The following is a 27,658-nucleotide window of genomic DNA, read 5'->3' on the forward strand; positions in this document are numbered from 1 at the left end:
ATTTTTTTGAAATATAGCCGGAGAAAACTAATCTTAAAGCAATCAATTAATTGACAGCGCAAATATATGGTTTTAATTCGAAGGATATATTAGAAGGATTTCATTAGAAGGATATATTATAGAATTTTCAAAATTTTAACGCGCCTTTTATTAGGTTGAACGGAAAGTTTATGCCGTTTTTCGGTCTTCATCTGGTAGCAAAAAACGACACGAATTTTCCGTTCAACCCAATATTAATAAGGTCAATATTTTATTCAGAATTTTATAAAGAATAATAAGAACAGAAAAAGAGATCTTTTATTATATATTTATACCAGATATTCTCTTCCTCTTTAATATTTTGGCATATTTCCGATATTTTGCCTATTTCTCCGAAAGCCTTAAAGCAAAACGTAGCGTCTCCTTTCCGCTTATAGTGCAGAGAATGTTGTTTCTTATTCTCCACGATTCCCGATTTTTTTCGATTTCTCCTCTTTCACAATTCTCCTCGACTCTCTGGAAATTATCGATAATTCTTTTTCCACTTTACTTCCCTGACAATAAATTGATTTATTATCGAAATGTTATAGATCGTCATAGGTTTCGCCGAAGAAAAAGCTGGACGAATCTTGAAAGCGCGATGCTAAATAATGCATTTGCATGCCGGGCTTTTGAGATCTTCAGCTTTTTGGATTTGCATAAGATACGGCTGGATTTGTCGAGCGAAAAGAGTAAGGCAAGCGAACAAACAAAATCAATGATAAGACGGATTATTGCGATTAACCGTTTTCGCACAAGTTAGATGTTTTCCGGATTTGTGAAAAATCTATTAGGATAAATATCAGAAAATAATGTTATTCAATTGCGTTTTCGCGACATTGATTTATGAATTTTCTGAAACAATGACGCCGAACAAAATACCTTCGATGCAAATATCTTTAATGTCGACGAAATTATACGAGAACGAGAGAGAGATAAAAATAACTATGAGGATGGCAAAAGGAAAGGGCGGTACGTGTTCATGCCGAAGACCTCGCTCCTCTCGAAGGTCGGATCCGCTTTAATAGAAAGATAGATACGGGGAAGTGACGAGGGTATTTCGTAGGGAACGTCTCGGGTATGCGGGAAGCAGGTACATACATTTCCGATCCCGAGGGAAATGGGGTAAGCGAAGGAGGAAGGGAAGGAGGCTCTCCTAATTTCCTCCTGCACCTGGCCAACGGCTGTTTGAATCCCAAGATTGCCTCTGCATCATTTAAAATTACCCACCGGTGTCCCGGTCTTCTTATCGTTTCGCTTTTGTGTCCCATCTAGCGTGGCATAAGACCTATTCTGTCGAGATATTGTGGGGAAGTTGACGAAACTATACATGTCTTTATAAATTTAAGCTAGATATCCTACTGTCGAACCATGTGCGTTTTAATGCATTGGAATAAGTCTCAATCATTCGATTTATTCTACACAAGAAGTGAAGCCGACGCGAAAATCAAAAATATTTCTTTATCGATTAAAGTTGTTTATTTTCTCTGAAAATAGGATCTCAGGAAGCCATTAATGAAGTGACTTATTGTGTGACGTCTTAGAAAAATGTTGTTTTTTTTTTTTTTTTTTTTTCAATAATCCTTGAATAATCATTTCTCTAATAATTCTTTTTTGTATTCCTTAATACCTAAAAATGTTTTATGTCGTGTTTAATTATAATTATTTAAAAAGGAAATAATCATTTTAATAATAATTTTTAATGTCTTCTTTTTAATGTCAATTATTTTTTAACACAACTTATTGTTCTATTATCGTGATGTCATTAAAAAAAAAATATATATATATATATATATATATATATATATATATATGCGGGGGAACTTCGACAGACTTCCGGAGAAAACCGCTTAGAACTACTTTCATTAAAGTCTAAAATATGATTGCAATGAAGAACGATGAAGAAAATCGCTGTATAATACTACTAGTTCTTCCTTCCAGTAATATCACATTCCAGATCCGTATTGTAGTCGTTGAAATTCATTCCGTTAATTTTACCTACACGCGGCTTCGTGCACATTCAAGATTACGAGGCATTAATACGAGAAAGTAATTTAGCAGGCTGAAGCCATCAAATATTTCGTGAGTAAAATTAAATTAAAAATCCTAAGGAGACACTGCACGCGTGTGTCTGTATATTATAATGAATAATAATAGAAATAAGATCGTTTGCAAAAATAAAAGAGAAACCTCTCAAGTGTGACATATTGAGAGGTTCCTCTTTTATTTCTGCAGACAATTTTATTTCTGCTGTTGATATCCAAATCTGATTCTAGTGAACCAATAATTTTCGATTACTTCTATTCAGTAGGAAATTATTGTCCTCAAGAACTGCTTTTAAAAGCGACTCTGAAACGGACATTTAATTTCTTAAAAAGAACACACACACACACACACACACACACACATATATATATATATATAAAATTATTAATTCAAATAAATAATAATTTTTTCCTTTACTTTTATAAAGTTTTACATAAAATATATTTTTTAAGATAAAAATCTTTTTTGTTTTTTACTTTAAATCAAACTGCAAAATTAAAGCAAAATTCAGGTATATCTTATTTTTTTATGGATTGCGGGCCATATCTAACAATAAGTGATAAATGGCTCTTTTGATAGAAGTAAGCATCTGATCGTGTTTCCGCATCGAGATTGTAAATTTTTATTTTACTCCGTTTATTAAAGGTAGGAAATTATTTTTCTTGATATGCACAAACAATCCACGTGCCTGGTACTAAAATACAAAGCCTGACTACAATGGAGGAATTGTATGATATTGCGACGATGTAATATGTAGCGGTGTATGTTGATGATCATTCCCTTTAGTTTACATCCCAGCTTGATCCACATTGCGATCGCTGCGATGTTTAGAAAATGACAACAGGTAAATATTGCGAGAGTAAATCTATAGCATAACACACGCGAAAGAACCTGACCATGCCGCGTCGGAAAACCAATATCGCGTTGCTCTCTGTGCGTGTGATATATACATGTGTGTGTGTGTATATGCGTGTGTATACTCGCCTCTTAATAGTCCTTTGATGACCCATAGATACAACTATGTAATGTAGTTAGAATTCATATTAGGCGTTTATCCCACAAGAAAGTCTAAACATCGCGCACGCATGTGTACTATTCGCATACGTGGCATTAATTTCCATTATTATCTATATCTTTTTATAATCCCCCTAGAGAAGGCTAGACCCTAGAAAATATACTTTACGCAAGTGCTGCTTCTTTATAATTTTTAAAACAATAAATCTCTCATATTGCAATGAATATATACAGCGTTGACACATTTAATTTTGAAATATGCACGTGTGCAATAATCATTATGGATTCGATTACCAATATAGAACTTATTATAATCTAATATTAATTAGCACAGTCATTATACATAATTGCTATCATGTGCTTTCGAGGGATATTCTAGAACGAGTGAATAATTTACTTTTTTAGTCATTAACTTAATGACTATTTAGTGGTATGGTAATTTGTAAAAGATAAATTATTTGTTGTTTAGGTCACGCCCATGTAACAGACTTTAACATCGCAACTGTACTCGAAAACGGTCAATTAGCGACCTCGATGTCTGGAACAAAGCCGTATATAGGTATGTGTGAATAAGTGGTCTTATGTATCTGTGACTTTCTTTCTCTCTCTTTCTTTCTTTCATATAAATTATCTTAATTATTTAAATCGTCTCTTTTTTTCTAATTTCCATTTATTTAATATAATTCATATCAAACTTATAATTTATTATCGTATATATAATCGATTTTCTATTTACTCACACATTAATTATTCCCGTAAAATTAATTTTTTACTTGGCTAGATGTTAATAAAAAATGCTCTATAATAAATCAAAGAAGAAAACAAAAAGAACTCGCAGAAAAAAAGTTTCTGTATAATTAATTTTGCAATTTTTTTATACGATGCAAATACAAGTTTATTGCAATAAAATATCATGTAACGATATAATGAGATTTGTGATCGAAAAAAAAATGGCTCAAAGTATGCACGATATGTTAATTCATCATTACGCATTAGTCGAAACGCGATCAACACATATTTCTTTCCTGCGTTTCTTCTTTTTAACACGGATTTGCATCAGCCCCGGAAATTTACATGTGCTCATGCGAGGAATACGGTGTCCTCGGCTATGGATTCGCTGTGGATTGGTGGAGCTTAGGAATCCTCGCTTGGGAGACCCTAGCCATGGAAAGACCGTATCCACTTCACTCCACAACATCTAACAGAGAGGCTTTGAGAATCTTGCAGGTGAGAAAATCGCGCAAGCTTAGAGCAATAACAAAAAAAAAAAAAAAAGAATATTTAAATCGCACGAAAGACACGAGATGGAAATATAATAAAAGGAATAAATTTTTATCTCTCTCTGCGGAAAAATAATAAGAATAAGTATTTCAAATGAAAAATGTATATTGCGTTATTTTTGCATTATCATCTTTACATTTTTGAATGCAAGATATTCGAACCTTCTGCAATAATGTGGACGTTAATTAAGGACGCGTCATGTCCCGGCTGTCCCGTTAATTACGAGAATTTACATAAATACTGACACGACACGCCGCAGGGCTGCAGGACTTGTTAGTACTATCAAAGACGTCATCCTTGACATTCGTTCGCGTAATATCAGTTTACGATATTCTTACTTCAACTTGTCTTTCCTCAAAAATCGACTCCGTTTATCCCTGTTTAGGCAACCAATGTGCGCGACAAATTCGCGTGAAACGAATATCCGCTTTTTTAGGAAGAAAGGCCAACACCTTCGCACTGGAATCCCTCGACATGCGATCTCCTGGACCGTTTATTAACTCTGGCCCCGAATGCTCGTGTGTCAAGTTTAAAGAAACTGAAGCAAACGAGCGCAATGAGAGAGTTGGACTTTGACAGAGTGTTGAATAAACAGATAAAACCGCCCTTCACCCCGCCGAAGGATCACTTAAATTGCGATCCCACTTTCGAGCTCGAAGAGATGATAATTGAGACGAAGCCCTTGCACAAGAAAAAAAAACGTCTAGCTAAACAAAGGTCGGTCACCTTCACGCGAATATTTTACCTTTAAAAAAAATGAAATAAATTTTTTTTTTTACGATAATATAAAATCATATTCAATGAAATTATCGTCGTTGATTAATATAATAAGATTCAAGTGTCGGCAACTGTTACGACAGAACATTCTAATGCGAGTTTCATGTATCTCTCTGCATATTCCTGAAATAATTAATATGCCCATTACTAAAGCAACGTCTCTCGACAACTCGTTACAGATCATTAAGGGTCGAGTACTCAGGGGAGGATGCTGGCGGTTTGGCCGAGGGCGCTGGATCGAGCTTAGACACGCGGAGATTAGCTTACATTCCGGAATATCGGGTTTATAATCGCGAACGTGAGATCGAGAGATTGGAGAGAGAAAGGAAGGAGAGACAATGGGAAGAGGAATTGAACACTGCCATGAAAGGTGCCGAAGAAAGACTCAAGTATGTCTGAATAAATCTCCTCGAGATTATCGCGATATCGGTGATCCGTGATCTCATCGATATTTATTTTTTTTTATATCTTTTTTATCCACGAAGCGTTAGTTAATATCGTGTAATTTTTTTATTTTATCTTATCGTGGCGAAAAATTACAAAAATGTTTAATATCCTGTAATTATATTCCGTATTCACGATTTTCCTCGTAATCTAATAGCAATTCCCGGCAGATTCTGTACATTAATCTCTGAGCGACGTCTTTCTTAGCGCTTGCGCGATACCTGTGTCGCGAAACCCTTGATTACAGAACAAAGCAGCAACATCTGCCGGCCCAGCGAACCGGAAACCGACTGAGCGTCTCGACGACGAACGTCAAAGCGCGCATAAATGCTTCACCGAGACAAGGACGCCGTGGAAGCGCTGCGACATCCTCGGACATCGACTTTATTGACGCGAGTCCGGAGCCTAGCACATCTTAAATAACACTGAGAACTCTGTATCTATCGTAGCCTATCAATGACCAGTAGTCTCTTTTAACTCTATATTTATCTAGTTTAATATAAAAGTAATTTAATGATTTCTTACTCTGTGAAACACACACATATACCTAACGATAAGAGATTAAGAAATAACAAAATATTTGTCGAGTGATTATTTTATTTAACATACGTGGAAAGATCCCATTTTATAAATGAAAGAGAAGTTTTTTAAAAACCAAAATTTACAAAACCTCATTAGAATTAAACATCTTCGATGAATAATATAAATTAATCCTTTCAGTGCAGTGACATATACTATCCCTGAAGATTTTGGAAAAAAAAAAAAAAAAAAAATTCATCATGATTTCTCTCTAAAAGTCAATACGTGATAATTATAAATCGCATTTCCATTATATAGGGAGAATATGCAAAACTCTGGAGTGTTAAATAGAGAATCATAACTATAAATATTTAAAATTACATAAGATGAAAAAATTATAGACAAAATAAAAAAAAATTTAACAATTTAAAAGAGTGTTAAACGAGAATTAAAATAAATAATAAATTTTTTAACATTTTTATCTCTAATATGATACTGAAAGGGTTAAGGGACGCATACTATATATTAATATAATTTTCTTTAGTTAATGGAACTGGGAACAATCACTATATATACATACACATATATGTTTTGTTCAATAAAGATATATGTTGTTTAGAAGTGAGCTATGTACGAATCAAAATAAAAAATATCTTTGACACATTACTAATGCATTTTAACTTATAATTCCCTTAAATTCTCAATGCGTATGTTATGAAAATAATTTATTAATAAAATTTAATTCGTTTTCTAATAAAATATCTTTCCAAACAAAACAAAACAAAAAAAATTATTTAATCGTATATTTGAAATATTATCGCAATTATATATAAATTTTATAAATAATATTAGCAAGATTACATCGTTTAAAGAATAATTGTGGAAGACAATGATCTCTCGCGAAAAATAACACAGTTATTAACATATGATTCGCATACGGCCATAAAAATTGCAAACGCGGATTTAGCATTAATCAAGCGTCGAAGGAGTGCCGGATAATCGATAGGACTGGCGCCGTTTCGTAAGGGTGAGAAGAGGATAAAAGGGGTCACTGCATTACTTCACCTTATTCCATATAATGTAGATTCCAACCATACAATAAATCGATGATCTTTAAAGCGACGTAACAAGGTATAACGATATAATCGCGGAGTTTTTGAAAAGTTTGCTCTAAATCAATCAAAAACTTCATAGATAAAAAAAATGCAATAAAAAAAAAATGCCTTTTACATGATATTATTTCTCTCGATGGAAGAATGTTCAAGCAAATTGGCGATTGTTCCTAGTGCAGACAATTGGCACAATTTATATAACAATTTCATAAACGAGATATCGTTATGAATCATCTCTAAAGAGAAGATGAATATTCTGACGTAATTGCATTTGTAAAATGTAAATCGGTATAATGGACCAATTAGCGCGCAATTATTGCATCCACTTGTACCCTTGTTACAAATAGCAAATAATGGATTAACTATTAGTTTGCACTTTTAATCTCTTTATGCGATAATCGATTGTAAACGGTATAATAAATGAATAATATAATAAAAATTTTCATCATTTTTCTTCTTTGCTCTTTTTCAATTTGCACTTTTAATTAATCGAATAAAAGTGCCGCAATCAGAGAAGAAGTTGCATTTTTGTGATCAAATATTCTTGCGTATAATATGTGGAGAGAATTTTCTTCTATTAAGCTTAAAGTTAGAAATTTTTACAATATTTTGAAGAATCAAAAAAAAAAAAATCAATCAGATATGTTATTCTAAGAGAATATCGATTTTACACATACATAATATATATATATATATATATATATATATATATATATATATATATATTAGTTTCTTTTTCTGCATATCTATTTATCTATTGAAATAAACTCGTACAATATTAAATTTACGGTAATTTAAAGTATTAATAAATTAATTTAAAAAATTAAGCATTAGTGTTCCACTCTTTGGAACATATGTTTGTGCCATCTATCCCGAAAGGATTTACAACTTTTCACTGAAGAAATGCCTATACAAATAAATGTGGTTCTTAGAGAACGGAGGAGGGTAACGGAGCGGTAGAGAACGGTAATCGCCAGCCTCGCTGTTTTTCGATGGAAAAATCCAATAGAAGATAATGCAATTTAGTTTCTAGAGATCGATGCGAAAGTCCTGGCAGTCTTTTGCGCGATAAAGACGCAGTTAAATAAAAAAATTCAACCTAATAAAGTTCCGCTTTTAATTACTTTTACGCAAATTAATCCTTTTGCAGCAGAAAATGAGACATGTCTCTTTTCTAGAATTATAAATTGTAATTAAGTCTCTCTAATATCATTGTAAAAAAGAAGTTTGCACTTGTTTTTATAAGAAGATATTCCACAAAATGATCCAGGCTCTTATATATCTTGATTGCATACATGTGCAAATTATTAAAATTTTATTTCGTCGACTTGAATGAGAAAAGTTATGATCCATAATGGTAAATTCTCGCAAAATGCTTATGGGGAAATTCGATCAAAACTAATGCAATTTCAATAGCGAACTCGATGGAAAACGAGAGGCGTTTTCGCGATGACCGTCTTAATTCTCTTATTTCTTGCTCCTCTCGATAAAAAAAAAAAAGTTACTCAAGGAAAGTAATTATTGTCGCTCGCTAATTATACCTTGCAACATAGGAAACGATCGCAAACAAAAGATTGAGATCTAGATGAAAAAATTATTTATGTTTGAGTTGCTTTAGCCTACTTTCGCTAACTTCGAGATGAAACTGTTGCGCCGTGGAAGTTCCATTTATATTTATAAAGGAAAAAAAGTGTGCACAAAAGAGAAAGAGAGTAAAAATATTTGCATCTTGTTTCCGGGAATTATCGGGAAGCATTATGGATATGGCTAATTGAAGGACATAGCAGAATATAATCATCATCACAAAGCAAAATTGATAAAAAGAAAGTTTTCCTTTATATATGCAAGATTTATGTACATTATATATAGCTAAAAATAATCATTATTAGCTCTATATATGATCATTACATCTCTATTATATATTTAGAAATAATAAATCATATTTGTTAATATCACAAAGTATTGCCGTTTTTTCGCTTTTCGGCCGACACGCACACAAGCAACACTATTATTTCCCTGTTCAAATGACAATACATGGAAGACCGCAACACGCCTGTAAAGCGGTTCTAGAACATGTGAAAATATATTTGTATCTATCTTCTTTTACGAAAATATGCGTTCAGAAAAATAGAATACTTTTTCTCTCTGTCTACACGAAGAAATATTGATAGCTCGCCTTCAATGGCTTCGAATATCCTTCATAAATGAGACTTAAATTATTGTCATCAGTCTATGTTCTAATGTTAGATGATTGTTACCAGATGTTATCGCAGATATGCATTCTACTTACATCAATTAATCTCAATTCAATGGAAAAATTTATCCGGAACAATTATTAATTTTTGCTATTTTTTAGTTGAAGAAATACAACAATTGGTATATCTATCTATGACATGAAACTTTTTATAAGTTTTGAATCATATCATGTATATAATCTAATGTATCTTAATATAAAAATCAGTTATAAAAAGATATCTTTACGCGATATTTTATTAATGTAATTCTGGACTAGAAAAGATCAATTGTTAAAAAAATTAAAGAAAATGTTTTGTGTTTTTAAATTGCATTAATATGCATGTACCGATTTAAATCTCAAAGTATTTTTATCTGTTTATCTCTTGATCTATTCAACAATTTCATGCTTGCTATGTTTCTCCACGGACCACTATCTTATACTCCTAGATATCTTTCGATCACAGATCATTTTATGCATAATAAATTTGTTGAAAAGTTACTCGATATTTTCTCGCACATCAAACGGAATTAATACAAAAATAGTATAAATAAAATCATTAGTCAAAAATATGCAACATATCTGTGTTAATCGTAATAACTATTAATATTAATATTCGCACTGCACCAGGTATATACTATATATCACATCTCGGTTTTCCGAACTCGTCATTATCGACATGCTATCTCAGTGTAATATTTGCAAAGTACAACTCCCAGTATATAAAAGCAAAGTAACAATAACATAATATAAAATAGTTGTTAAAATGATATGTTTATAACGTAAATATATCATGTATAAATCAAAATATTCAAGCTAGTAAAAAAAAGATTGCAATATGTCCCAGAAGTCACGCAATTTCTTTCAGCTACGATTCTTCAATGAATCGAGAAAACCGATTTCTCGGACGAAAATTTAAATTAATATTATATTATTTATAACGTCATATTTAAATACGGTTTATTTTATTCGCTTAATTTATTAATCAATAAAGCAAAGATAAGATAAAAAGGTTAAAAAATACCAATTTATATCTTGCAATAAAATATTTGTGTTCTTATACACAGAACTCCTTAGAATTTATAACTGATGAGAAACGCGCGTTATCTAGAGACACTTTATATATATATAAAACAAACATATTAAAAAAAAAAGAATTAGTTTTAGAGAAGCTATACACATATATTCGACATCGAAACGATGTAAACGTTGATGAAACTACGTAATTATACGTAGTTCCCAATAAATGTCGTTTAAACAGTCGTCACATCAGTAATCTCGATTCTAGAAATCGGTTTCGCGGGTTCTACATGTATAAAGCCTTCCTCGTTATTCATAAACTCACCGATTCGAAGCTGCTGTAAATTCGCCATGATCGAGTCTACCTGAATCGGCTGATCCGGTAAAGCAGTCTCACTTCTGAGTTTGCTAAAGTGAAGATAACAAATGCCACGATAGCCTTGCCAAGTTATCTCACTCGGTTTAATGCCACGCTCCAACAGAGCATTTTTCAAATCTCGGACTCTCACGCCGGACGAGATGTTCGATAGCTTTAAAGAGAAGTCGATATGCGCTTTCGTTTTGGCATGGAGATTCTTTCGTCGTCGGGGGACACTCTTGATGTTTTCCATTTTCGTCTGTAACACACATAAGCAAGATTTATTTATAAAAAGATACTATGTAAGAAGTATTATAAATGAAGTAAGAGAAAATAAATAAATAAAAAAAAAAACATTTTTCAATTAATTTCAGGTGTGCTTTATTTTAACATAAAGGAGATTTTAATATAAGAACATTTATTGTAACAGAAAGACTCAATTCAAATTCAAAGAATCTATTATTAATAGGAAAACAATTTTGTAAAATTCGATATATATCGAAGTATTACTTCGGGATTAGAAAGATTATTCTCCTCTGCAATTTTCGCTTTCTTATAAGTACGTTTTCGTGGGAAACGTGGCTTAAGAATTTTATCTTTCGCACTTTCCACAGTAGAATGTTCTATATTAGATATATCCTTTTTTATATTGAGACGTTTCTTGTTTTTCGGATATTTAACGCGATTTTTTATATATCGATGCGTCTCGATATCAGAATCAACTTCCTTCAGAGTTACCATCTTGCCATCTCTGTAGAAAAATAACCGTGTATTTACGCGAAATAGCCCATTTAGTGTGATTCAGGTAACTTTATGCATACTTTTCATCCATTTCTTTGAGCTGCTGTAATACCTGCATGGTTTTGAGTTTTCTTTCACTGAGCATATGCCACAGTATGCCAGATGGTTTTTTTAATCTCGGCTTCACGAATATAGTCTGTGTCGGTGTAACAATTATATCCACCGGCACATCATATTCTTTGAATAATTGTGACGGTAAATAATCTACGATTTGGCAATCGTGCACTGTCGTGATAACGATTGTGTTTTCTGTTATTGTGCCCATTCTCATCATCATTGCAAATTCGAGATCCGCAAACCCTTCTCCTTTGCCAAGCCTGCATCCATCTCGACTGACGCATACAGATCCCAACACAATGAGATCTACCTGAATAGATAATATATATTTAGATAATTGTATTATAATGAAATGTTTGAATAATAATTAACCATTGCATTTAACAATTATGTATGTGATGCTTATCAATTAAATAATAAATTATTTTCCTGATCAAACATACTAAATTATAAGAAATATAATAATTACCTTAATATTGGAATCAAGTCCAAGCGATTTACCTGCTTGCTCTAGGCCACGCATAGAAGCTAATGTTTTTAGTTGTTCCTTTGTTGCACCAGCGACTGGTATAACATGTAGAAATAAGCCAGATCTTAACCTGGGAATAGGCACAATAATTTCTTTGTTGGCCTCTAGAGCTAAAAATCGGACTGGTTCTTGTGGTTTGTCTGGATTTATTTTTATAGTTTTTGCCTTCTTAAATTCATCCAATTCAGTCAATTGCTGTGCTGCCTCCGCAGCACCCTTGAAGTTTGGGATTCGTTTGTATATGTTAACGGGAAAGTTTACCAATTCATTTTTTGCCATATAATCCCACACCTTTCGACGAAAACCCGATTTGGTTATCTCACCGGCTAGAGAAATTATTAACATAAAACAAGGAAGTCCAATATTTAAATACAATTATACTCATATGTGATTATACACACACATGTATATATATTTATGCTCATTTAATAGCTTATAATAAAATAATTTCAAAACAATGGAACAAAATAATGTATTTCTGGGATTCAAACAGGAATACAAAAATACAGATTCTTTTTTTGACATTTGGATTAAAGAAACGCTTGTTGCGCTAATCGCAACTACTTACGTAATTTTTCCGTCATTCTGATCGATCCACCGACGAAATCGTACAGGACAAAATATCCAGATCCAAGAGAGATCCAGCAAGGATAACTGTATGAAATCTCTTACAAAAATATATTTACACGATTTATCCCATTTATGCGCGGCTGTTGTGTCTATTTCTACAGAAAAAAGCCTGAGAGTGCCTGAAAGCTGAGAGACGCCACACGCCACCGCTACGCCCCGGTTTTAGGTGATCCCTGAAAGCGATACGCCCTCTGTGGACATAAAAATATGGACATTGAACTACATAGCCAATATGCATGAATGTACTTAGTGGGTAACATTCTATATCCACAAATTATGGTTCTGTTCCGTGCTATGTGCACAAAGTGATGTCTATAATATATACAGCCGCGTGACAAGGAAAGATGATCGCGTCGTCTTTCTCTCTCTTGCACCGTATGTGGTAGCGTCCGTGAAGGCACACACCGATATGTGAGCACACGGCACACGGATGCGATTGTGGGAGATAATATTAGACAAGGAGCGACAATCATGTGCTATCCTTGTTTTTCTAACGTATCACTTTACGGCCGAGATACGTCCTGAAAATGCTTTCGGCCAGCTATAAATATCAAACTAATAATATACATTCTTTACAATATATAATGTCTTAATATTTAATTTCTTTTATATTGATATGTATGTGTACATATTAATGTATTGTTGGTTAAATATTTTGGATCTCTGGATCCTGATGATGAGGTCCCGAGATTTGATAGGCACAGCACTGAGACTCGAGACGTTCGTGCTGGTTAGTGTTCATGGTTCATGAGTGGCTGTGCGTTCGTGCGTCCGTATGGCAGACGACGACACGACGAAAAAACGACATCAGGTGATGAGCAGGCCCTTCCGCGAATTGTCAGTTGTCACATTAAATATGTATACGCGTGTTATTTATGCCGTGAGTCCCACTTGCACACGTGATTAAACACGACGTCGAGTACCTCAAGAGACAAATCCGTACATACATCTCGCAGTCACGTTAAAGACGTCGAGGAAGGAAAGTGTTATGAGGCTCCTACGACATCGCAGTAGTCGCGCTATTAGACAATATTTTTTCATTATTTCCAATATTTCCAGCGAAGTAGACTATTATGGCGGAGAAGTGCAAGGTATGTGAATAATTTAATCAGAAAAATCCCATACAACAGTGCATTAAAAATTGCCAACGTGGTGACAGACAGCTGATTGCTTAATGCTGTAGATATTTTTTCGATAAACAATGACAATTTCGATTGTATTGATTTCTTATTAATTTTTAATGATTCTACATTCACGTTGATTTTTTGCTGCAATATACGTTTTTTATTTTTGTATCGGAATGCAATGTATATATATTATCTATAATAATATATATATATATATATATATATATATATATATATATATATATATATTACATTTGATATAAATATTAATTTCTTACTATCTATATGTTTTTATTACAGTTAACAAAATTATTATAAAACAAGATATTTAATTCTATACACTTGTAGACTTACCTAGTAATGTGTGTCATATAGGAATGTGGTTGTAAGTGCGGTACTTGCAGCCAAAATGATCAACAACACTGTGATATGCACTTGCATGTGGAGATAGAGAATCTGCGCCAGCATCTACTTGAAAGAGACAACCATATTGTGACAATGGAGACACAATTTTTAAATGAGGCTGATAAATTTCCAAATGGAGAATTGGCTTCTATGAAAGAGGAATTGTTGATATGGCAAGAAAAGTATTCACGCCTGCATGAAGCGCACAAGAGAGTTCAAAAGGTCAATCAAAATTTGGAGGATAAACTGCTGCGGATTGTGGATAAATGTGAGACAGAGAAAAGTACCTTCACAAAGGACATAGCGACTCTGTCTCATAGATTAGCGGATGCAAATTACACAATTCATCAATTAACTCAAGATAATGTAAGTCTTCTATTCTTATATAATATACTTTAAAAGTTATATTGCTTAATGTTTTATATCACTTGTATAAAGCTCTATTGTATAAATATAAATTTGAGAAAAATTGTACTACAGTCATATGCAATATTAATTGATATCTATTTATTTTTTATAACATATTCTTCTTTCTTTTACAGGAAAAATATAGAAACGATGTTAATTTGGCTATTCAATTATTACAATGTAAACCTTCCAATTTTGTGGGTCAAAAATACGATTCGGTAAGATCATTATATGTAAAATAAATTTAATGTTCTCGTTTATTTAAAAAGTTATATCATAGTAATAAATTATATAACAATAACGAGTTATATTACGATATTCTGTATCCAATGTTTATTTATCACTTAATTTCAAATATTGCATTTTAATTTTCCTATATTTTACACCTTGGCATTATTATAAACTTAAATGTTACACAATGGCATTTTATCCATATTTATATAACATCTCGGTTTTATTTTATGCATCAATAGTGTTACACGTGCGCGTGCACAAATAAACTTTATTTCAGATTCTCATGTATTCCATTTACATTTATACATCTTTTCAACATTTTTACAAGTAAAGTGAGTTAGACATAGAGACAAAGGCGCTTATAAAGATATTATAAAGACACTTATAAAGAGATATTATGGTATAAAACGATATTTCTTTAATAATAATGATTGTAGCATATTACTAATATTTTTGTGCAAAATAGAAAAATAGAAAAATGTATAGTATGCATATAATACAATTTATATATTTATTAAGAAAGCATATATATTTATTTCGAGTTTTGCTTAAAAATACCTTTCTTATTTTGACATAAGTATGTCAGCACTCGAATACTTTCTAAGTAGCATTTAAAAATACAAAATATTTGTTGTTAGCAGTGGAAACAGATAGTCAATTTCAATATTGCTTTTTTTTATTATTGCAGCTGCCTTCCGAAGTACAAGCTAAAGTGCGAACATACGTGGCGCAGAAGCGATGTTCTACACAGGATGTAACACAGCCAGATGTAAAGAGCATTACTGTGCCGATATCCACATTTCCGCCGACAGCTATAGTGTATAATATCACGAAACCTGCAGTAGAAAAACACAGTGATGATGATAGTGATAAAATCAAGCCGCCGATGGATGTCGTATCGGCGACCATTATGGCAAAGGTGTTGGAAGATCGCGAGAAGGAAAGAATTTTCGCCAAACACTGCAACACATGCACGTGTCACAGAAACATCCTTGTGGTGAATGCTGAGACGCAAACGTGTGTGCCTGATATGTTTTCTTTCTCCGACGGGCCCACGCGCAACATCGAAAAGCAAGTATCAGAAAGTATAGCAAATGGTGAAAAGCATCAAAGTAAAGGTAAAGTTCAATCGAATCTCGCATCGTGTGCGGTTTTCTACGAGATCAACCAGAACAATGATAAGATTTGCCATCACTCGAACAGTGATTACACTATATTTGTTTCTCAAGCTCCAAGTATCAAAGAGAAGTTTATCAGCAGGACCATGCAAGATTGCATGATGGAGGAAAATTATGCCACTACAAAGATAAAGTCAAACAAGAAGAACTCATCCCAGAATCCCGAGAGTAAGTACTCGTCATCGTTCTCGAGATCAAACGATCTCAATAGAATAAACGACAAGACATTCAAATCATTCAGTAACAACAACAAGAAATGCGATTCCCCGATCGATACTAGATTCACCGCAAAGTATTGGAATAAGGACGAAGGAAATTCTTTTGATCTCCTCGACACTGGATCGACGCGTGTCGACAATCGGTTCTGTAATAAAGAACAGACACATATCGACATCATCAATGAGAGGCTGTGGAAAAACGAATGGACGAAATTGAAGGCCTCTGAAAAGAATGCCTCGATAGAGAATAAATGCAAGGCGAATCACGGTATCGAGCTTGATATCATTAACGATCGCGATTGGAAGAATGATAGGTCGGCGGAGACACGAAATGCACTTGTGCAATTTACTTTGATCGAGGTTAAAAGTCCGGACAATAGCGCAGCGAATCACAATGATGGCAATCAGATGGAAATAGCGACTAGTCCGAGCTTCAGCAGCGATAGCATGGTCATTTCCAGTTCCGATCCATCTAGTAGTTGCAGCGATGTCGTGCAATCGTTGACCGGCGGCGCTTTCAATTCGAGCACCAAGTCCAACTCGAGTTGCGTGATAGGCCCGCGGAACTGTCTGGTGCGCGTCACACCTGGCTCTAAAAACATTTTATTGGACAATGCCGGTCATTTCAAGACTGTATTCTATAGCAACGGCAGCGGCAAGGCCAGCACTGCATTGGTACATGCAAAAAAAGCATCTCGGGCCGGTTCCGAGCATTCGACGTCTACCAATAGCGAGGACAATTCACCAGCAGTGCTGCTGCAGGATAATCAATTGCAACGAGTGGCTGAATGGGTCCAGTCGTCTATTGACGTCAGTCGTCAATCCACATGCATGGAAAATTCCGCATTAGACAATAGCAGTAAGACTAAATGCGAAAAGACCACGAGCGACATCTATCCGAATAATTCTCTGAAGAAATGCAAGTCTTCGAAGCAGGATGGAATCTTGGCTTACAAGGTTCGAGACGCGTCAAAAAAATCTTTAATAAATATCGAAGATTGTAGCGAAAGAGTTATAGAAAACGAGCCCAATAATATTAATATCTTGTCAAAGCGCATAGAACAAGACAAGAGCGAAAATCTCATAACTTTCGATATGTTGGACGAGCGGTCGTCGAAAGAATGTCATAAGAAGAATTTAGATTATGAAGTAAAAATCACGAAGGAGATGGAGGAGACGTATTTGAAGCTGGCGGCGAGCTTGGATCCGGTAGCATTAAACCTGTCGAATATCAGTGAGGCCGAATTGACGATCGAAAAATATAGAAAGGATTATAAGAGGCTTCATGTGCAGAAATTTCAAGATAAGACAGACTCAAAAGCTTAATCTCAGCGAATTATTCACTCAAAAACAAAATTGACTATATCAAGCAGGGAGTTCCTTTAAAGATATAACAGAGCGTTATTTTTTGTAACTATATTAAAGTAAGGCTGTACCAAAAGAGACGAATCGTTTAAGAAAAAAAAAAAAAATCCTACGCCACACAGCAAGCAAATCGATTTTAATTGTATTCGTGAGCGAGATAAGTTGAGATTTTAAGCTTAAGATCTATGCAAAATATAAATTTAAAGGACAAAATTTGAAAAAAAAAGTAAATGCAATACGGTAATATAATTATAAATTACATAATTAATAATTGAAGGATTTTGGGGCAACGACACGCACGCGCTGAGTCAGATAAAAACTGTCATTATTATTAGATATGACTGTTGTTTTTATCAATAATTCAATATCATAAATCAATATTCTTTTTTCGTAGGGATGCCAGAGATAGATAGATTTAAAAATAAGTTTGAAAGACGGGAATGTATGTTGAATCTCAATAATGTTGAGATTTAACACATGTCAATATTAATATTTGTGAGTCACTGCGTTTATTCGGCTGTGAAATTTTTTCTATATGTCTTAGGATATATTGATTAATAATTAATCAATCTCATAAGGTACGTAAGTATATTTTTGTTAATTTTATTTTAAGAAATTAATCTTAATTTATTTAATCTCAAGGATTGTAAATTAATAAAATATTTAAGCGATTATTATAGCAAATAATATTGAGCGTGTCGTGTTGCAGCAAAACTCTACTACTGGACATGAAATGCATATTAGTCCTATTTGTGTGAGAATGCAATCAATGAATGGTCAGTAGAAATATTTAATTGTATTTCATTTTAATAATTCTGGTGGGGAGAGATATGAATAGATAATATATATATTTTTTGTCTTGCAATGTGAACATACACATTAAAAATATAAAAACGACAATATTATAATTAACTTATGACAACCCAGAAAATATTGTTCCATCAAATTATTTTATAAAATTCACCAATGATGGTTAATTTCATATATTAAGTATCTACATATATTATACCAAAGCTAGATTATTTGGGATAAAAATATTTTAATCCTTTGCATTCAGAAATATTCTCGCTATGACAGTAACAATTAATCAAGTTGAATCAAATTGAATCTTGCAACGTAAATGTAATATGCAAACATTAATATTTAAGCAAGTAACGTCTGTAAAACATCAGCTTTCATGTAATATCATAGTAAGATTTCTTGCGCAATTGCTGTAAACATGATATAAGAATGCAAAGGATTAAATGATAATCAGTTCTTTTAGCCTATTTAATGATGCCATGAATACATATAATTTGATTATTTATTGTATAGCATTATATTAATAATGTAATTTCATAAATCTAACTATGGCATGCGCAATGTTTTATTTATCATATAGAAAAATTGTATTGAGTTTACACTAAGGTTGTTATACAAAGAAAATAATTATGTCTGTTATTATAAAATGACATCTTGGGTTCAAAGGATTAAGAAATTTGTTATTTTACGTAAGTTAAACTAAGTTATCCATTATACAGAATGAAAATCGCTTCCATTTTAGCAATCTCAGTCATTGTATCCTTATCAATACATTATATGCTCCACAAAAATGTTTTGTGATAGTCCAATAAAAACATTTGTCTGATTTAACGTTGCATCATTGATACATTTAATGACTTGATTTGACTTATATTGATCATTAACCAATTATGATCAAAATTTTTTTTTTTTAATCTATAATTTATAATATAGAAAAAAGTGAAATTTAATTATAAAACTTTACTCAGAAAAAAAAAGAATACTCTTTCAATATATCTATTCTGTTTCATTAAATAAATTTCTATTAATTTGCTTATCTTCTTTATTTTACGAAAAATATATAAAAATATATTTTATAATATTAATGATTACTATGTTAAGTATCGTTTTATCGAAATTTTGTTTTAAAGTTTTGCTTAAGAATTGATTGCGTATTCCACTTGGCGCTACAAATATTTGGTTTGCTTGAGAAAAGAATTTAATGGCCTGATTATCTCCACCGAAAAAATCGCTTAATTTTTGCCACTTGAAATTAAATAAAATTATGCCGCGCAAAAGAGAAACATGAAGTCGCTGCAAAAGGTCATAGTTTAAGGTTCACTAAAGACTACTAACGGTCAGCAAAATTTTTTTTACTCTCAGATTTTTTGTAGAAAGACAAATCCAAAAAAGTACCCGGTTTTACCCTACTTTCTTCTATATATTAATAATATATATAATGTTACATTGATTCTGGTTCATTCTGAAAAATGCTCACGAAGACTCACAAATAGATTGGTATAAAACTTTTTGATAATGTTCAATATACTTTTATATATTTATAGACATTGCATGCTATTCGTTCGCGATTCTTTTTTTGATCACATTATATTTCATATAGGAATTTGTATATTATAAAGATTGTTACATGATATTATCCTAAATACTTATATATTATATTCAGAATACTCTTTTTTGTAGAATGTAAAATACACAGGCGAGGAAAAAAGCAAATGCCAATGCGAGCAAAACTTTATCAGTGACTTCCCGTCTTCCATATTTTCCTAAGAGCTTACCCGATTGTACTATTGCCTGTTGTTGATGTTCCAACTCATCCTTGGTGCCACCAACTTTGTCTGAGGATGTTACTGAAATGATGATAATCCATAGAATCATAATGTTATCATATCGAGTAATATAATAGTATACATACATAGTGTGTCCAAGGTGTCAGCGCCTCTCTGAGTTATTTCAGCTAGATGTCTCGAAATGCTCAATAACTTATCTGTTACTTGACTAGACGTATTTGTCAAGCTCTGTTTACTGTGTCGTTTACGGAGAGCGGCTTGTTGTTCTTCGGGCATGGAGAATAAATTTTCCCTTGCCAATTTATCAATGACGCATGCACTAACAACATTGGCCTTACGGAAAGCTGCCAGAGAAGTGTTCAGCTGCTCCTTATAGTTATCCACTGCAAGTAACAGTTCAGTTTTTTTCTTCTCATTTGATTCGGTTTCAGCAATAGACGCTAATCGCTCAATGGAGGATTTCAAGACTGCTATTTTGGTTCTGCCCTCTGCATTGAGCTCATTGAGCATCTCTAGTGGTCCGCTGCATTGTTGTATGTCCTGCATAAATATAAATATATAAATATATAAAAATTATTAATTGAGATTATACATATACATAATTCCTATATATCTCATGCTATTAATATAATCGTTTTGTAATAAATTAGTACAATGTTAAAATTAGGTTATATCTCATATATCGTTATCTTATATTTACTTACTTGTATTAAAGCGTTGACTTCAAAATGATATTTAACAATATCCTGACTTATTAAATCCATCGAGTAATTATTGGGATCCATTAACTTGAATTTTTACTTCACTTTTTGTATATGTATGTTTAGATATATATGTGTGTAATATGTGAAATGTCATAAATGTAAGGTATGAATAGATGTAAGCTTCGATCAGCTGTTGATGCTGATAGAGATAGAGATAGATGATAGATACAGACTTGCAAACGATTAGAAGTTCCAATATATGTATATTCATATATGATCTATTGTCGATTTAAACGAAACTTACTGGATGAAGGAGAGAGAGAGAGAGAGAGAGAGAGAGAGAGAGAGAGAGAGAGAGACGAATATATATCTGTAATACTATAACAATTCTTATTAGTTTATTTCTAAAGATTAAACAAAAACAATTAAATAATTAGTATAAAGAAAAATAAATTGTAAGTAAAAAAATACATTGGAATATAGTTCATCAGTTTTTAATACAATTTTGTTTAAGTTTATTATAAACATATTATTTATATATTTACATTATTTGATTGAATTGATGGGAACTAATTGTAGTTTTAGAATAAAGTGTGTAAGGTAGCATAATTTATTTGTATTATAAAATTAATTATGCATTTGCACATCACGATTGGACTTCCATGCATGAACCTGCAATGTGCAAAGACTGTTTAAAGTTTTTTTTGTTCACAGAACGTACAATGCATTACTATTGCAGATAAGAATATACATCATTGTATATTACTATACAATTATACAATTTTACAAATTTTATAATTCTATAAATTATGTATACTCTGTTCAAAGAGAGAATGACTTCGGTCTGGACGAAAACTCGTTTGTTTCGCGCAGGTCTCCACCTATAGAAACCATATCTATGTATACGGTATTGAGTATCTCGCTATGTTCATCCCACTTTGCCCGCTTATGCACGGACCGAGGTACATTCTTTGTTTGGACAGAGTATATATATATATATATATATATATATATATATATAATATAATATAAATTATATATAATTATACATAGCTATACCCTATAATAGGTGTACTACACTTTACACAATCATTCCAGATATCCTAGATGATTTCAAAAAAATGAGTTTGCGACGGAGGATCTATGTATCTCTGTTCTATATTACACAAATATTATCGTTAACGCAGGCTGTTTATTACGGCGGTGGTGAACTCCGTTGTAGAGCTTTGCCCACCCAGATCCTTTGTGAGCACTTTTCCGTCATTTAACACGCGGTTCAATGCTTCCCGGATTTGCTCACCATAGCGTTTGAGATTTACATGATTTAATAGTTTCACCGCGCACAGCAACAACGCTGTCGGATTCGCAACATTCTTGCCAACTGCCTCAGAATATGTGTGCCTTGCACCCTATTGAAGAGAATGCAGTTTAGTAATATAATTGTGCATTTTGAAATTAACAAGTCACTGTATCAAATATAAATCTTATGTTGCAACAGTAAAGCAAAATATATTACCGGTTCAAAAACGACACATTCGGGGCTATAACTGGCACCAGCAACGACTCCAGCACCGCCGACTAAGCCGGATGCGAGATTATCTACGATATTTCCATACAGATTCGGCATTACCATAACATCGAACTGATGTGGATTAGAAACCATCTGCATGGTGCAGTTATCGACAATCATTGTCTCGAAAGTAATTCTGTTTTATCAACAAAAATATTGTTTTATAAAAATATAAAAAATTTTGCATTACTTTTTATAACAAACATTTAAGTTAGACAATAGGTGATAAAAAATTATTAGGATACCTGGGATACATTTTGGCAATCTCTTGGCAAGACCTGAGGAAAAGTCCATCCCCGAGCTTCATTATGTTAGCTTTGTGAACACATGTAACTTTCTTGCGATTATTCTTTACGGCGTAATCAAAGGCAAACTTTGCAATTCTCTGACTCTTAGTAGCTGTTACAATCTTCAGACATTCTACCACTCCTTTGACAGATTCATGCTCCAATGCGGAATACTCTCCTTCTGTTTGTTCTCTGATGATAACACAATCTACATTCTGATGACGTGATCTAATACCTGGTAGAGATTTTACATGTACTACATTCGAATATAGGTCCAAGCTCTTACGTAGTTTCATATTCAAGGTTTGCAACTCTCCTGTCATAGAATGATCTGGAGTTGCTAGAATACCCTGTAATATAAAAAATAATGTTACATATAATGTTATAAAATCATCACTATCTTTCAGCTGCACATATTCTTTAACAAATTTTGAAGCATAATATATTTAATGTTTTATAAGCTCTTTAGATATATAATAATTATGTCATAAGATTATAAGAAATATCTAATCAAACCTTTAAACAGACTCGATTTCTAGCAATACTATTAGAGACTTGATCCAAAGGAGCGCTCAGAGTTGGATTCACTTCAGACAGAAAATAGGGCTCAAATTCAACCGGGACATCCGCAGCTTTGAACACACTCTGAACCGCAACTACAAGTTCTGGCCCAACACCGTCTCCTGGTATCAAGGTACATTTCAACCTTCCTTCTTGTTCAACTATCTGAAAGAAATAATTATCAGTAGACACAAGTATCTAAATGTCATTTAAAAAATAGCAATATTTACTGATTCTTGCTGCCGTATCACGCCTACATGCAGAGTCCTAATAGTGCTCTTCTGAGCAGCCTGTACACAAAATGAATTATAATAAAACTTATATATATCATATTTATAGTTTGTTAGTTTATATATATATATATATAAACTAATAAATTATAAATATGATATACTCTCTAACTCTAAATATACAAATATATATGTCAGATAGAGCTTACACATACATAATAAATATATATGAATGTAATAATTTTAAAAATTTCAAGTAGCATCTTCCTATTTTGTTATTTGACTCAAGCATGAGTATATGCGCATAAGAAAGTTGATGCATTTTTCATTAATAATTTATTTATTTTTAAGAAATAGTTGGTCTAACTTTCTGTTTTTCGATGGATAACATATAATCATCCCGATTAAATAACCTAATAAGTTAGTTCGGAACTGGTTGCTCGTTCTAATTGATATATAAAAATTCATGTATTTAGATGATTACAGAACACTCGCAATATATCGAAATAAGCATATTTCTGATACGAGTCATCGAAAATTAGTCTGCATTTCGAATAAAAATACTTGAATATGCAATGCCCTTGCGGTTCTTCTTCCATCTACTATCCGCCAAGAAATGTCGCGTTATTTTTACACAACATAATTATTAACGTTTCTATTCCTGTTATATATTTTTTCATATTTCACAAATACAAGCAAGGCGGAATTTCGAAAATACAAAGGACCATCGTATTACCTGGGAAAATGTTTTGCAGATGTTCCTCGCGAATAAAGCCATTTTTGACGACAGAGTCGAAGTCGAACGCTAATTTATTCACTCGCACTCGCACGCAGGAGTGTAATCACAGAGTAGAGTTGTGCCATATCGATTTAATGTATATCCATCGCAATTTGTTTATAAATAGTAAATGCTTCATCTTCTCTATAAATAAAATTCCAGAGAATTTTTTTATATAAGGAAAAGTGCATTTAAATTATATTTTAAGAGCCTTAATAAATAATTTAGTATTTTATATGTTAGAAGAAAAAGAGAGAGAAAATACTTTTTTGTATATATTATATTTTAACATATAATTAATATATTTGATAAGCAAAAATATTAAATCACATATAAGCAAATATTATTTACATTAAATTATGTGTATAGAAATATACATTTGTCAATGTTTACCGAAAGTAAAAGTATAATTATAATATAAATATTTAAAAATATATTATGTTATAAAAAAATTATTTATATTCTTAAAAGGTTAAAATAAATTTAAATCTTTATAGCGTAGAGAGAGAGAGAGAGAGAGAGAGAGAGAAATGCTAATTTTTGACAACTACGCGACATCCGTCACTGTTCAGTAAGGGCCCGGGCACATAAAAAAACTTAAGCAGTAAGACTTAAAACTTAAGAATTTCAACTATACGGAATTTTCAGCGTAGCTTACGTTTCAATATGGCTGCCTTACTGTTCGACCGTGATTGGTCAATTCGCTTACGTCTTAAGTCTTACTGTTTAAGTTTTTTTATGTGCCACGGCCTTAAAACGGTATCTATAATAAGAATTTAAGCCTTAAGCCGTAAGAAATTAACCAATCATATTTGATTATTCTTCTCACATTGAACTGTGATTGATCAATTCCTTATGGCTTAAGGCTTACTACACCTATTGCGGATACTGCTTAAGGCCTTCACACATAAAATTCCGTAACGATGTAAGGCATAAGCGTAAGAAAATGGACCAATCCCAATCAAGTATTTTGTTCTCCATAACCCTATCACTTTTACGCAAAGCCCAATACTTGATTGGGATTGGTCAATTTTCTTACGCTTACGCCTTATGTACTTACGGAATTTTGTGTGTGATGGCCTTTAGGGCCAATCATGGTGATCATGGGAAGCATGGAGGGGGTAACGATGTCGCTTCTCTGATTATATAGGACTCTAATATAAGCATAATATATATATATACAACATAGTAAATAAATAAATAAATGTACCTCTAAAATCATAAATGTATCTCTAAGTTAAAGGCGCTATAAATAGATAAATGATGAGAATACGACTGACTTTAATCATATTACTAATACATTTATCTACGCCTTTAAATATGGCACTTTAAGTGCGCTCCTAAATGTGAGCTCAGAATAAGCGCCAAAATATATAATCAACAATACATTAATACATATACATATAAATATAAAATTAATTAAATATTAAGGTATTATATATTGTAATATTATATATTGTAAAGAATGTATATTATTAGTTTGATATTTATAGCGCAGAGAGAAAGATAAACTATTAAACATGTGAAGAAAATATTTTGCAAAATTTGATACCAATATATCTTAACGTTGTCTACAAATACATTTTTGTTATAAACTGTATAAATAAATATTTTTTATTTATACATGGCGTGGATCGAATTGAAATAAAAATAATGCAGGAGCGAAGTTTGATTTGCAAAAGTATTTATTAAATGTGTGTTACATCCCCATACATTTTATTTATGTAATTATAAATCGTTAATGGCGTTAATACAATCATAATAACGTGTTATATTTTTACGATATTGTGTCGAATAGAATACTTGAAAAATCGCCGAATCGGAGTGTATGTGTGTCTTCGTGTGTATATATGTGTGTCTTTGTATCTTCCTTTTTTGTATATTTTAATTTTAAGAAAAATTGCTATATTTTGAAGTCAAGATCGTAAGTACATCAGTCACAATTTATAACACAGTTAAAGTTAATTTTGCCTAAATGTACAGGATATATTTGATCAAAAGCTAAAACTTTGCTGTTATATTGAACATCAACGTTGACCAATGTTGCTTTTTCCAATTTCAGAAATACACACGGAATGCCCAGGAAAAGCGCAGCATAAACAATTATGAATATCTTAAAAATAAATTTATATCTTTTGAAACTAAAATATATTAACAAATGTTATCCTATTTCTTTTGTAAACAGAGGAAAAGAAATTTGTTCTTAGTTTAAAATAGAAAATTAATATTGATCATTGTAAAATTTGAAGTTTGAATTTTATTTAATTTTTTTCCTTTTGAGACCTTTATATATGTATTGTAAGCTATTTATTTTAATAAAGTCAAGAGTATGTCAAACATGATAAATCAAGTACGACAAAGTCAAATTTTATATATGTGAACTATTTAAGTCAGAAATGTATGATAAGTCACATTTTAAAATAATAAATTTAGATAAGTCCAATATGTATCACGTGCATCACGAAATTCTTGGCTCAATGCCAATAGTCAAATAATTAAAACAGGAATTAAATTTTCGAAGATGAAAAGTAATTATCGAAATTTTAATAAGTTGAATAAACAGAAAATTAAATTCGTATTACTTGTATAGTGAATTAATTACTCTGTGTGAATAAATATAAATATCTTTTTCTCGAACAATCCTGTGCATACATGTGCATGTAATATTTATCTAATATTGATGTATATACAGAATGCGACAATGGTCAAGCGTTTGTTTCTATCAGACAATAGTCACTACCAACAACAATCTTAAAATTCTGTTGCAGACCGCAAAACCAAAGGCATCACAAACGTTGCCTTAAAACAATAGATATATGTAGCTTTCTCTTTATATAAATTAGATTATTTTGTTCGCTATATAAAATTTTGTAATGTATAAACAAATGTATATATATATATATATATATATATATATATATATATATATTTACATATTCATGAGAGATCTTAAGATAAAAAATAATAAGTATTCAATGATCATTAGACTATGATAGTGTTAAACTACGATTAATATCATACTACGATATTTTTTAATGATAGGATTAACAAATTGTAAAATAAAATTAATAATGTTTAAAAATAATAATTTTTAAACATATTATTTCAATCGTATTTTCATGATAACTATTAAATAAATCGTTAGTGATCTTTTTAATAACTTTAA

General features: G+C 32.0%; 6 protein-coding genes across 10 annotated transcripts in view; 2 read left to right on the plus strand and 4 right to left on the minus strand.

Annotated features, from left to right (window-relative positions):
- LOC138939875 (serine/threonine-protein kinase 32A) overlaps positions 1 to 6,749 on the plus strand; it is a 52,951-nt gene extending 46,202 nt beyond the window's left edge. For 3 of the 4 annotated variants that reach the window (XM_070308149.1, XM_070308148.1, XM_070308147.1), the window contains exons 5-9: positions 3,548 to 3,637; positions 4,139 to 4,305; positions 4,796 to 5,076; positions 5,316 to 5,525; positions 5,828 to 6,749. In XM_070308149.1, the coding sequence (XP_070164250.1) occupies positions 3,548 to 3,637; positions 4,139 to 4,305; positions 4,796 to 5,076; positions 5,316 to 5,525; positions 5,828 to 5,999 (920 nt within the window). In that variant the 3' untranslated portion in view covers positions 6,000 to 6,749. The remainder of the gene's footprint in view (positions 1 to 3,547; positions 3,638 to 4,138; positions 4,306 to 4,795; positions 5,077 to 5,315; positions 5,526 to 5,827) is intronic. The other variant, XM_070308150.1, reaches the window with a different exon arrangement.
- LOC138939879 (protein Star) overlaps positions 1 to 10,868 on the minus strand; it is a 37,996-nt gene extending 27,128 nt beyond the window's left edge. The window contains exon 1 of the mRNA XM_070308161.1: positions 10,790 to 10,868. The gene's annotated coding sequence lies outside the window, so the exon portion shown is untranslated. The remainder of the gene's footprint in view (positions 1 to 10,789) is intronic.
- Positions 9,058 to 13,140, minus strand: Lost (methenyltetrahydrofolate synthase domain-containing protein lost). 2 transcript variants are annotated; one of them, XM_070308153.1, is made up of 5 exons: positions 12,778 to 13,134; positions 12,150 to 12,535; positions 11,644 to 11,990; positions 11,333 to 11,573; positions 9,060 to 11,081 (listed from the first exon to the last, which is right to left on the minus strand). In XM_070308153.1, exons 1-5 carry the CDS (start codon positions 12,791 to 12,793, stop codon positions 10,698 to 10,700), a joined length of 1,374 nt encoding a protein of 457 aa, XP_070164254.1. In that variant the 5' UTR covers positions 12,794 to 13,134; the 3' UTR covers positions 9,060 to 10,697. The 2 variants fall into 2 exon arrangements, with proteins under 2 accessions (XP_070164255.1, XP_070164254.1); XM_070308154.1 differs by lacking the exon at positions 11,333 to 11,573 and having other exon boundaries at positions 9,058 to 11,081; positions 11,676 to 11,990; positions 12,778 to 13,140.
- Positions 13,141 to 13,581: 441 nt separating this feature from the next.
- On the plus strand, positions 13,582 to 19,383 carry LOC138939873 (dentin sialophosphoprotein). The gene is made up of 4 exons (XM_070308146.1): positions 13,582 to 13,930; positions 14,342 to 14,737; positions 14,914 to 14,997; positions 15,702 to 19,383. The coding sequence occupies exons 1-4, from the start codon at positions 13,913 to 13,915 to the stop codon at positions 17,733 to 17,735; spliced, it is 2,532 nt and encodes an 843-aa protein (XP_070164247.1). The 5' UTR covers positions 13,582 to 13,912; the 3' UTR covers positions 17,736 to 19,383.
- Sec20 (vesicle transport protein Sec20) lies at positions 18,921 to 21,273 on the minus strand. Its single transcript, XM_070308162.1, has 3 exons — positions 21,067 to 21,273; positions 20,488 to 20,902; positions 18,921 to 20,422 (listed from the first exon to the last, which is right to left on the minus strand). Exons 1-3 carry the CDS (start codon positions 21,145 to 21,147, stop codon positions 20,235 to 20,237), a joined length of 684 nt encoding a protein of 227 aa, XP_070164263.1. The 5' UTR covers positions 21,148 to 21,273; the 3' UTR covers positions 18,921 to 20,234.
- Positions 21,274 to 21,442: 169 nt separating this feature from the next.
- Positions 21,443 to 24,558, minus strand: Idh3b (isocitrate dehydrogenase [NAD] subunit beta, mitochondrial). Its single transcript, XM_070308283.1, has 6 exons — positions 24,451 to 24,558; positions 23,715 to 23,774; positions 23,440 to 23,649; positions 22,882 to 23,273; positions 22,583 to 22,772; positions 21,443 to 22,475 (listed from the first exon to the last, which is right to left on the minus strand). Exons 1-6 carry the CDS (start codon positions 24,490 to 24,492, stop codon positions 22,245 to 22,247), a joined length of 1,125 nt encoding a protein of 374 aa, XP_070164384.1. The 5' UTR covers positions 24,493 to 24,558; the 3' UTR covers positions 21,443 to 22,244.
- Between the last annotated feature and the right edge of the window lie 3,100 nt (positions 24,559 to 27,658).

The sequence above is a fragment of the Polyergus mexicanus genome, unplaced genomic scaffold (genome assembly GCF_030449975.1).
Source record: "Polyergus mexicanus isolate NDT 795.1 unplaced genomic scaffold, iyPolMexi1.0 SCAF_15, whole genome shotgun sequence".
Lineage (NCBI taxonomy): Eukaryota > Metazoa > Arthropoda > Insecta > Hymenoptera > Formicidae > Polyergus > Polyergus mexicanus.

What these genes read in the sequence shown, in the direction of transcription:
- Lost (XM_070308153.1), bottom strand. An exon ending in GACTTGATTCCAATATTAAG is followed by an intron (nt 11,991 to 12,149) that starts GTAATTATTATA and finishes TTATCTATTCAG; the next exon opens with GTAGATCTCATTGTGTTGGG. An exon ending in ATAATCTTTCTAATCCCGAA is followed by an intron (nt 11,082 to 11,332) that starts GTAATACTTCGA and finishes TGTGTGTTACAG; the next exon opens with ACGAAAATGGAAAACATCAA.
- LOC138939873 (XM_070308146.1), top strand. An exon ending in ATCAATTAACTCAAGATAAT is followed by an intron (nt 14,738 to 14,913) that starts GTAAGTCTTCTA and finishes TTTCTTTTACAG; the next exon opens with GAAAAATATAGAAACGATGT. An exon ending in TGGGTCAAAAATACGATTCG is followed by an intron (nt 14,998 to 15,701) that starts GTAAGATCATTA and finishes TTATTATTGCAG; the next exon opens with CTGCCTTCCGAAGTACAAGC.
- Sec20 (XM_070308162.1), bottom strand. Translation starts at nt 21,147, where the DNA reads ATGGATCCCAATAATTACTCGATGGATTTAATAAGTCAGGATATTGTT. An exon ending in AAGTCAACGCTTTAATACAA is followed by an intron (nt 20,903 to 21,066) that starts GTAAGTAAATAT and finishes ATATTTATGCAG; the next exon opens with GACATACAACAATGCAGCGG. An exon ending in TGACACCTTGGACACACTAT is followed by an intron (nt 20,423 to 20,487) that starts GTATGTATACTA and finishes TCATCATTTCAG; the next exon opens with TAACATCCTCAGACAAAGTT.
- Idh3b (XM_070308283.1), bottom strand. Translation starts at nt 24,492, where the DNA reads ATGGCTTTATTCGCGAGGAACATCTGCAAAACATTTTCCCAG. An exon ending in TCTGCAAAACATTTTCCCAG is followed by an intron (nt 23,775 to 24,450) that starts GTAATACGATGG and finishes TTTTGTGTACAG; the next exon opens with GCTGCTCAGAAGAGCACTAT. An exon ending in AATGTGTCGTTTTTGAACCG is followed by an intron (nt 22,476 to 22,582) that starts GTAATATATTTT and finishes TCTCTTCAATAG; the next exon opens with GGTGCAAGGCACACATATTC.